The sequence below is a fragment of the Mesitornis unicolor genome, unplaced genomic scaffold, assembly GCF_000695765.1.
Source record: "Mesitornis unicolor isolate BGI_N332 unplaced genomic scaffold, ASM69576v1 scaffold48261, whole genome shotgun sequence".
Taxonomy (NCBI): domain Eukaryota; kingdom Metazoa; phylum Chordata; class Aves; order Mesitornithiformes; family Mesitornithidae; genus Mesitornis; species Mesitornis unicolor.
In genome coordinates, this window is record NW_010166694.1 from 9,472 (window position 1) to 19,198 (window position 9,727).

Here is a 9,727-nt window from a genome sequence, read left to right on the forward strand (position 1 = left end):
ATGTACTTTGGAAATTTCCATGCAATGTATAGTTTTTATTCAGAGATCTGTTAATGCACATCATGGATTTGTTTGGTTTTCAGTGATAATTTTGTTTGATAAATCCTGATTCTTGCTCTTTCTCACAATATTTACAAGACAATTTAAATGCTAGAAAGGATTTGTCAAACCATCTGACATCCTCTGAAATAAGAAACCCTGGCCCTGGAGGAAAGGCAAATGAGTAATGTACGAGCAAGTAGTTAGCCAAGCACTTGCATTCTACTTGTCTAACAGCTTACACTAACCTGTAGTTTATGAAAGAGTAGGAGGTTACTTTTTACAGATATTATTTTCCATGAATTCCAGAGGGAGAACTATTTTCAATTTATCAGGTTTTTTTTCAGTATTTCAGAAAATACATCCTGCAAAACTGTAGAAACACCCTTTTCATTCTGATGTTAGGGAACTCGATTTGAACACTAAAAGTGTAATGGAAGAAAACCTTTGCTTTGATCTGAGTACTGTAAAATGAGTATTAATAAGAAGATGGTTTTCTTCAGAAGCTGCATTAGTCTTCTGTAGTCATAGTTTTCTTTTATCAAACAAAGGTTTTGAGGGTAAGAGTGACTGTTTGCTTCACTGTTAATATCACATAGACAAATGTCCATCAGTCTCCTCCCTCTCTGGAAGTCAAATGCTTTGCTGAATCTGTGCATCTTTGACAAGGCAGACTTTCCAAGAAAAGAAACTCATCTTCATATGGGGCTTACATAATTGTCACAGTGTCGTCTCCATTGAAAGGTAGCCAATAATTGCTCTGTATAGAGAATTCCTTTTTCCAAGTTTCTCACTGAGGCTTAGCAGAGCCCAGTGGGGATGAATAACGTATCCCTTAAGATTTGCATGGAGCCTTGTACAGGTAAAGTATTTCAGTCCGGGGAGTAGGAACACCTGGGAAATCACATACGCTTAGTCTGAGCAATGAGCTATGTATATGTGAGAGAAAGGGAGAGACTGAAAAGAGACCTGATAAAGTGATGTGAAATACAAAGTCTTTGGAGTTTTTCTGGAAGCTGCCAAGTTGATGGAGCTGTTTTACTTTCAGGACTTGCAAATTCTCAAAGAGCATCTGTGCTGAGTTTCACACCACTGATTATGTTGACTGAAATAATCTTTAGATGAATTGATGTGAAATAATAATCTAATATAGCAAGCAGTGGTGATGGCAGTACAGTAAGGAAGCATAGGCCAGATTTTAGGGAGACGGTGGGGAAGGGACACTAGAATTACTGAATTTGATTACTAGTAACTTTGAAAATTTTAACAGATGAAAGTCTCTGAACAAATGATATAGTAAACAAACCTGAGGAACACAGGAAATTTCAAATGTTTTACATGTTGGTATGTTTACAGGGGCATTTTACATCATTTTCTAGAAGTCAACCAACTGTGCTGTTCTTGTGTGATGGAAATTTGAAGGTGTAATATATCAGTGTTTCACACTGCAGAGCTTGCTCAGTAAGGAGACAAATGTATGATGATGGTAAAGCAGTTATCATACAGATTAAAATTTGGGTAACTGATAGGTCTTGAATAAATGTATTTAGGGAATACTTGTCCAAGCACAAGGACAGGGATACTTTTTGTGAGGTCCTACAGGGATCTGTATGCTTACAGAGTGGATAGGAGTGATGATAGTCGCTTTGGCAGCAATCTAGCAGTAGTTCGCTTGGTAATCTGAGCTTGTTTAAAAATAGGCATTTAAATATAGCAAAACTACAGGTAACATACAAAATTAGTGGTTGTATGTCACAGACCAGTAGCTGTGAAAGCAGCTTTGCCGTTGGAGTGAAGATACAGCTGACCGTAACTTGCCACACTAGTCAGTGATCAAGAGATGTAACAGTGCTTGGGATTATGCACTCAGATATATTACACTTGCTTTTAAGGTCTGTGATGTTGTTACTAGAACTGGGTGCCAGTTTGGAGCTCAAGTATCACGAAAGGTTGCTGATGAATTAGAAGGGATTCAGAGGAGTTTCAGTAATGCTTAGAAAACCCGCCTTATATTTAATCTGAGATAACTTTAAGGGTTTTGCTTAAGATCAACAAGTATCTTTATGAGGCAAGAGGGTAATGAAATCCAGCTGTTCATGTACACAGTAAAAATAAGGGGGAGGTGGGTGTGGGGAGAACCACTGTTGTTGTGACCTGTTCATTCCTAATCCACCATTACTGGAGTGTGCAGGTCAGGCCAGCTCCACTACTAGAACTGCAAATATTTTTATTGGCTCATGTGTGTGTCATACTTGCCCATTAGTAAGACAGAGTTAGCTTGGCCGATTGTAGCTAAAAGGAAAAAATGAGTTTCTGTCTTGATGCTGGCCATAACTTTATTTTGGAATCTTAATATTCTAAATAATTTCTTCCTTCTTTTTTTTATAGGGCACCAATGCCTCTGCTCTGGAAAAAGACATTGGCCCAGAGCAGTTTCCAATCAATGAACACTACTTCGGCTTGGTCAATGTGAGTACTATTTTCAGTAGGCAAAATATATACAGAACTATGGATTTGATGTTACTTGAACTTTGTTGGTTGTTTTGTTTTTTGGGCTTGTTTTTTTTTTGCCTCCCCGGATCCTGTTCTAAAGTAGGGTTTTCCTCTTTTTTTGAAAAATTGCTGCTCACATTCTAATTTTAGGCAAAGTGGATTGCAAAACTGTATCAGATGTTTGAAGATATGCCCCCAGAGAAAACAGCTTACTGTTATTTGAATGTTTCCAGGGATTAGGACTTGCAGTTCAATAAAGTTAAAAGTCTATTTTAGCTATGAAATGTGAGGAAGGAAGCGATGGAAGTATATACAAGCTTAGGTACAGCAGTCTGCACTGGAGACTCTCTAAGGATGAGCTTTTTTATCTAAGGAGAGAATGAGTGAGAGGGGTATTTAATAACTTGTTAATTCCTATATAAATAAAACAGATAAAGTAATACTTTCCATTGAAAACATTATTCATTCTGCTAGTGAGCAGTAAGATAGAGCCCAGCAAGAGTATATATACAGAAGCAAGTTTAACAAGATCCACTACAATAAATAACTCTTGCAAGTGGAAGCTTTTACTTCCTATTCTACTTAATTTAGAACACCTTTTTTTTTCCATGAACTGTCAGAGGTAGGCGTGGAAATATATTCCTACAGCAGCTGTGTGACAAAATGGCTGGTATGTGACAGGGACACAGAAGCCAGAAGTTGAATGAAGCAACGAGTTTTATTGTGATGCTCCAGGATTAAGATTGTTTTTAATTTTACATGGCAGTTTGGGAACACCTGCTACTGTAACTCCGTGCTGCAGGCATTGTATTTTTGCCGGCCGTTTCGGGAAAATGTATTATCATACAAGGCCCAACAGAAAAAGAAGGAAAATCTCTTGACTTGCCTGGCAGATCTTTTCCACAGTATTGCTACTCAGAAGAAAAAAGTGGGAGTTATTCCACCAAAGAAGTTCATATCAAGGTTACGAAAAGAGAACGGTAAGTGTAAAACTGGAACCCTCTTAGACATTCATACATTGATCTGGAAAATATAAATAAATATTGGGCAATGTGGTCATACTAATCAGACATTCAGGTTAGATTTGTAAATTGCTTTTAGTACTTTTTGGGGTTTGGATATGAATATTTTAGTATCTCTGTACATGTTATTATGCTTGAAATAACTGTAGCAGGTTTCATGAGTTCCCAGAGGTGCATGAATTAATGATGTTTTCAGAGCATGGAGGGACAAGCTGTATTGTGGAGTGAGATAGGGCTGGGAATAGGATGACACTGTCATAATTTTTGAATTATTTTTTTGTGGAGTATGACAGAGAGAAACATTGAAGGCAGTTGGCAGTAGAGAAACTCCATGACCTAGGAGTGCTACAGCCACCACTAGTCCAAAAAACCCTGGAGAATAGGTAACTGTATGTATGTGAGGATATTCAGTGGGCTACACATCAACTGCTACTCTTATTAGAAGCAGTGGGCACAGTCTTTATGAAACATCAGGCCTTTTTTGAGCGTTAGGCTGGCAACACCAAGTGCCTTATCTTGTAGTAGTTCTGTCTAAGGGATATGAGGAACATCTTGAAATAAGAAAGCCTGCCACACAACTCCATTTTGGCCTGGATTGATATCAATGTGGGTGGTATACTAAGAAACAGGGGAGCTTTGAATGAAGAGACAAAGAATGAGTCAAACACCTGGAAAAAATTGCTTCCTGGTGACAGCATATAAATGGGCAAACTGTTAATTCCAGAGCACGTGTGTGAAAGTGTGACAAAGTTAGCTCTGAGTCATCTAGTGATAAATGCCCCCACACTATTGAGGACCACTTTTAGGGACTGGATCTTATGTTTCAGGCTTTTTTAAATTAGGACCAGACTCAGTGTGTGTTAACCTGCTTATGTGTCCAGGTTAGACACTGCAAAGCCGAAGGATCTGTGCAGTATTTTCTGAGAAATCCATGTGGGCTTTTTCAGGAGCAGGGGGATAGAAACACGTATTTATTGGGAACACAGGTTCTTTTTTCTTCAACATGGTGGGCAAATTAAAACATTGCTGGAGAAGTCTGTACTAAACCACCACTGAGATATTCTCCCCTCCTCCTGCAAGCATTTCTTATTGAGGAGGACAAGTCTCTGCTCATCAAACTTGTGTGTGAAAAATGAGCTCTGTTAGATGGTGTTATTATTACTATTTGTGGTGTGTTAATCTTGGCTGGCTGTCCACCGGGCCTGTCTCTCACTCCCCTCCTCAGCAGGACAGGGGGAGAAAATAAGATGAAGATTTGTGTGTTAAGATAAAGGCAGCTTAATGAAAAAAGCCAAGGAGATTTATTTTCTACCTCTCATCAGCAGGTGATTTTCAGCCACTCCCTGAGAAGCAGGGCCTTGGTATGTGTAGGAGTTGCTTTGGAAGACAAATAATAAGAACACCTCCAGCTCCTCCTTTCTCTCAGCTTGTATTGCTTGAATAAAAAGTCACATGGCATGGAATATCATGGGTCAGCTGTCCCAGCTGTGTTCCCTCCCAACCTTTAGCCCAACCTCACCCTCCCTACCTTTGGCAGGATGAGGTGAGGTGGTTGGAGAGGCAGCCTTGATGCTGTGTGAGCACTCTTCAGCAACAGTCCAAACACTGGGGCATTATCAATGATGTTCTAGCCACACGTATAAAGCAGAACACTGTATGGGCTGCTGTGAGGAAAAATAACTCCACCCCAGCCAGACATACTACAGTAGTATGTGCCACCATCCAATGCCTTCAGTTTCTGCAGCCATGTGTCTTACTGTTCAAACTCTGTCATGCTCCTAAGTGTCTGAGGGCCTTGGAATATATGGGTAGGAGTCAGTGCTGCCTGAAGTTAGGCATCTAGCGTAAGGAATTAATTTAGGATGAGTCACCCTTTTGCTTTCTTCATTGACTGTAGTGGGAGCCTACACAATCAACCCCAAAGAAGAGCAAAACCTTTCAGACAGCCAGAGTTAGGTGAGATGAAGCCTTACCCCAAAGTAGCTTCACTGAAGCCAGTGTGACTGCAGAGCTGCTCTTCTTTGGCGTGATTCTAAATACTTTGCTGAGCAAGGACCAGTACATGTATTTGGAAAGAAATAATGAATGTAGTTTGCTTTCTTGAAGAAAAGGACATACTTAGCTTTAGAAATCTCAACTCTCTTCTTCACAGATCTCTTTGACAACTACATGCAGCAGGATGCACATGAGTTTTTAAATTACCTGCTCAACACCATTGCAGACATTTTGCAGGAGGAGAAGAAACAGGAAAAGCAAAATGGGAAACTGAAAAATGGCAATATGAATGAAGCTGAAGAGAATAATAAACAAGAACTCACCTGGGTGCATGAGATTTTTCAGGGAACACTGACTAACGAAACTAGATGTTTGAACTGTGAAACCGTAAGCATTGGGATGAGTTTTTTTTGTTGTCGTTGTCCATTAATAGATAGATACATTATATATATAAAAATATATTAATCTTTTCAGACATCTGAGAATTGTGGATATTCCTGTAGACTTTACTTCTTGAAGTGAGTATATTCTTTTCTAAAAATTTATTTTTCTAAGCATTACTTGGCTAGCCTATGCCAAGTCTTGCTGTCCTAATACATATCTCTAAAGCTAAAATCCTTGCTAGTTAATCAGTACCCTTCCTTATTACTGTAACTTTGGGAGAAGACATTCACATCATTACTCCACGGATAAGTGAAGTGTTAAGATGAATTTTATTTAATTCAATCCTAAGAATGTGACTGGCATACAGAGGGTTTGCTATTAACAAACCACGTTTTCTTTTATCTCCCTAATATTTTCTAGAGGATGCTGTCAGTTAGATATTTCTTGTTTGAAGTATAAGTAAAAGTTAGTTTTAGTTAGGAAACCTGATTGCACGTCTCTTATAAATTTCTGTTGTTTTCAATCACATACTCCTATTTAAAGGGAAAAGAAATAATAATAATAAAAAGTTTATCTCTGATGTTGCTATGTGAAAGAGTAACACAGACAGGAAAAAGGTCAGTTTTGGGGAGAATAGTGACGCTAACTTTCCAAAAACGTTGGAATTAACTTCACCTAACCTTTGCTTTGTAAAAGGTAGATGTCAGGGATGAACTAGTTTTCTCAGCTCCTTCTGTAGATGACAGAGATTGCAAAGTAGCTCCTGCAGGAAGCGCTCTCCATCTGCTTCTGGGCTGTTTCATGAAACAAAGTTTTTAGCAGTATCAGGTATTCTGCTCCATACATCTTGTCCTGGCTCCACGGTGTTACTGAGCTGTTGCAATTGCTGGTGGAGCAATGCTGTGAACTGGGTCAGCAAGTTGATCTGACCTAAGAATAATGTGATTTTAACTCAGACCGGTACTGCTACCAAGGACTTCCTCTAAACAAATGCAGCTTTAGATTATCTGCATTAAGATGGGAGAAGGTGCTCGGAGGAGGTATCTTCGGACAGCAAACTAGGGTTAAATATCTAACTTTAGATAGCTGACGTTAGGTGAGATAAACCCTGCCCAGGTCCTACCAGATGTGTAAAATAACATATTCTGATATTTCTAACCAAAAAGAATAGCTCTGTTCTCCAAGAAAATATGCCTTCTACTGGGATTTGGGTCAGAGAAGGAGGAAAAAGAGATACGGTGATAGTCAACATGAAAGGAGAGGTTGGACCAAGTTTGGAACAAGCTTATATAAGGGAAAATGTGAAAGAGAAATTGAAAATTAATTCTTTGATTTATTTCAATTATAAACTACCAAGTAGTAACAGCAAGTTAAAATAAGTGAAAGGGTAGAATTATTTTTTAACTGACAAGCTTCTTTAAACGGTTGGGTCTAATTCTAAATTAATGTCCAGTGTTTACTCAGGCAAACTGTACTGAAGTCGGGATGTGTCCCTGGGTAATAGCAAAACTGCACAATGCCCTATTTGTAATTCAGAGTGACCAAGCTTTATGGAAAAAATATCACTACTCAGGATATTTTTCAAATTTTTTTTCCTTTTATTATTGTACCTTTAAAACTTTGAGAAATAGTAAAATGAATTAAAAGATGTTCATGTACTAAAATATTCATATATAGTGCATGAAGAATCATCCAGATTCCAGCAGTTCTTATTCTCACTTTAAAAAAAGTGCAGTTTGAATCTGTTTTTTCAGCTACCTTTAGTTTAGGTCTGTATTTTTTGAGCTCCAGCTAGCTTATCTTCCTTCCCCTTTCAGTAAATATTTGATGTGCTGAAATCAAGAACAAAATTCCTAGCTGCTTTGTGGTATTCAGATGAAACGCTGTACTTGCCAAAGACTTTTCCAAGTATTTAGTCCCTTTTTTAATATGCGCTGTGTCTGACAGAAGTGTCATTCCAGCTGCAGAGACACAATGTTCTCTGACGCTTTGTTGTTCTATTGCTCAAATTCTGACTGTATGTTTATACTGCACTCGATTGCTGCCAGTTTTGTGGTTTCCTGTCCTCTGTGGGTCAAATCATGTCTCAGGGAGGATTTTTGTTTGAGGAACTGCTGGTCATTTTAATTGGATGCATGTGATGCTTCTGTACATCTTTGATAATACCAACATTTGTGCTGCTAAAGGTGTTCCTCTGGACTGGTATGTGCTGCATTCACTGTGTTTATAGGGTTCCTGATGTAACACAACGATGAGCTGAAAGCAGTACATAATTTTCACATCCATAGAATTGTTAAAATCTGAGCACAAGGGACTTGCATCAGAACAAGGGATTCAACCCCTCACAGAAGTTCTTGATTTGAACTTCACTATCCTATCATCTGATTTAGTTATTCTAAGGAAATGCAGTCATAGAAGGCAAAATATGAAGTGTTCCTGCAGCATTTTATAAACAGAATTGGTTGTTCTGAATATGACTAAATTCATGTACAGTAAGTGGTTCTGCAGTCTTTTTGACTCAGTTGAACAACTATCCATTAGAATGATTTTTTTTTTTACATTATTTCACCTTTAAGATTAAAGACTCTACATGAAAAATCATTTTCAAAGCAAAAATCAAGATCTATCTTTCTGAAAATGCTTAGAATTACTTTTTAAAATAAAAACTCCTTACTAGAATTTTTCTCCTCTTATTCCATCTAAATAACATCGGAAAAATTGAAATTATTTTGCAAAATATCATCACTTTGCCATTTTTACCTTTAACATTTAAATTTTTTAATCAAAATCATTGACGGGGAACAATATTCAATGGGGAAATGCAGCTGTGTCAACCACAGATATAAAACCATCCTTCTGACTGATCAGTGGAGAGAAAATATAACATGGTTAAATATGACATTTCTTGACAGATACTTATTTGGAAGATATCTTTATTGCATCCTTAATAGTGGAAATAATTATGTAGGGCATAAACTGTGATTACATAGTGTAATATATTATACAAAGGTTAAATAAATTTCCAGTAAAATGAGAAACTAGACTGTGTTGTATAACAAGGGAACACACTTAATGCAACAGTCACAGCTAATATAGGGGATGATGGTCTTCCTTTAATGCATGGTAGACTGCGGTCACTGGTCCATGATTGGTGGGTTTGGATAACAAGTTAAATGATGTGAAAGCTGGATTGGTTACTAATAAATATAGTCACGCTGAAATAGAAAAAAAAATTAAAGCATTACGATAATTTTTTTAATTTATGTATTTCTGCAGAAATTGTTCTATCTTTAGCATTTGCATGCAGATATAGAGTACTTAGATGTATGGCTTTTTGCTAAGTCTCTGTTTTACATGTATATTTTTTTGCAACAGGTTAGTAGCAAAGATGAAGATTTTCTTGACCTTTCTGTTGATGTGGAGCAGAACACATCAATTACACACTGTCTAAGGTAAATGAATACATCTCTTTGGCTGATAGTTCTGTCTGAATTTGCTAAATATCCAAGTCTAGTAGTAGGTTCAGAAAAGAGAAGTAGGATAACATTGGGTTTTGAGCTTTTCCTAAGCAGAAGAAAAAGACTGTGAACTGGCTGTTTCCTCTAATGACAAAATATACATTAATGTACTTTGTTTTACTGTCTTTCTCTTTCAATGTATAAGTTTGAAAGAGAAAAAAATCATCTGTAGGAATTGCTGCAGAATAATAATTGGCTTCAAAGTGATTTAAGTGCGCTTATCTTTAAGCTTCTGCTCAAGTGTTTTGTTGATTAGGACTTATGTGCATATTAAAA

General features: G+C 37.5%; 1 protein-coding gene across 1 annotated transcript in view; it reads left to right on the forward strand.

Moving 5' to 3' along the window:
• The window catches only part of LOC104548896 (ubiquitin carboxyl-terminal hydrolase 46-like), an 18,736-nt gene extending 9,347 nt beyond the window's left edge, over window positions 1-9,389 (forward strand). The window contains exons 2-6 of the mRNA XM_010195046.1: window positions 1,590-1,714; window positions 2,428-2,508; window positions 3,299-3,512; window positions 5,707-5,936; window positions 9,309-9,389. Of these exons, the coding sequence (XP_010193348.1) occupies window positions 1,590-1,714; window positions 2,428-2,508; window positions 3,299-3,512; window positions 5,707-5,936; window positions 9,309-9,389 (731 nt within the window). The remainder of the gene's footprint in view (window positions 1-1,589; window positions 1,715-2,427; window positions 2,509-3,298; window positions 3,513-5,706; window positions 5,937-9,308) is intronic.
• Window positions 9,390-9,727: the final 338 nt, after the last annotated feature.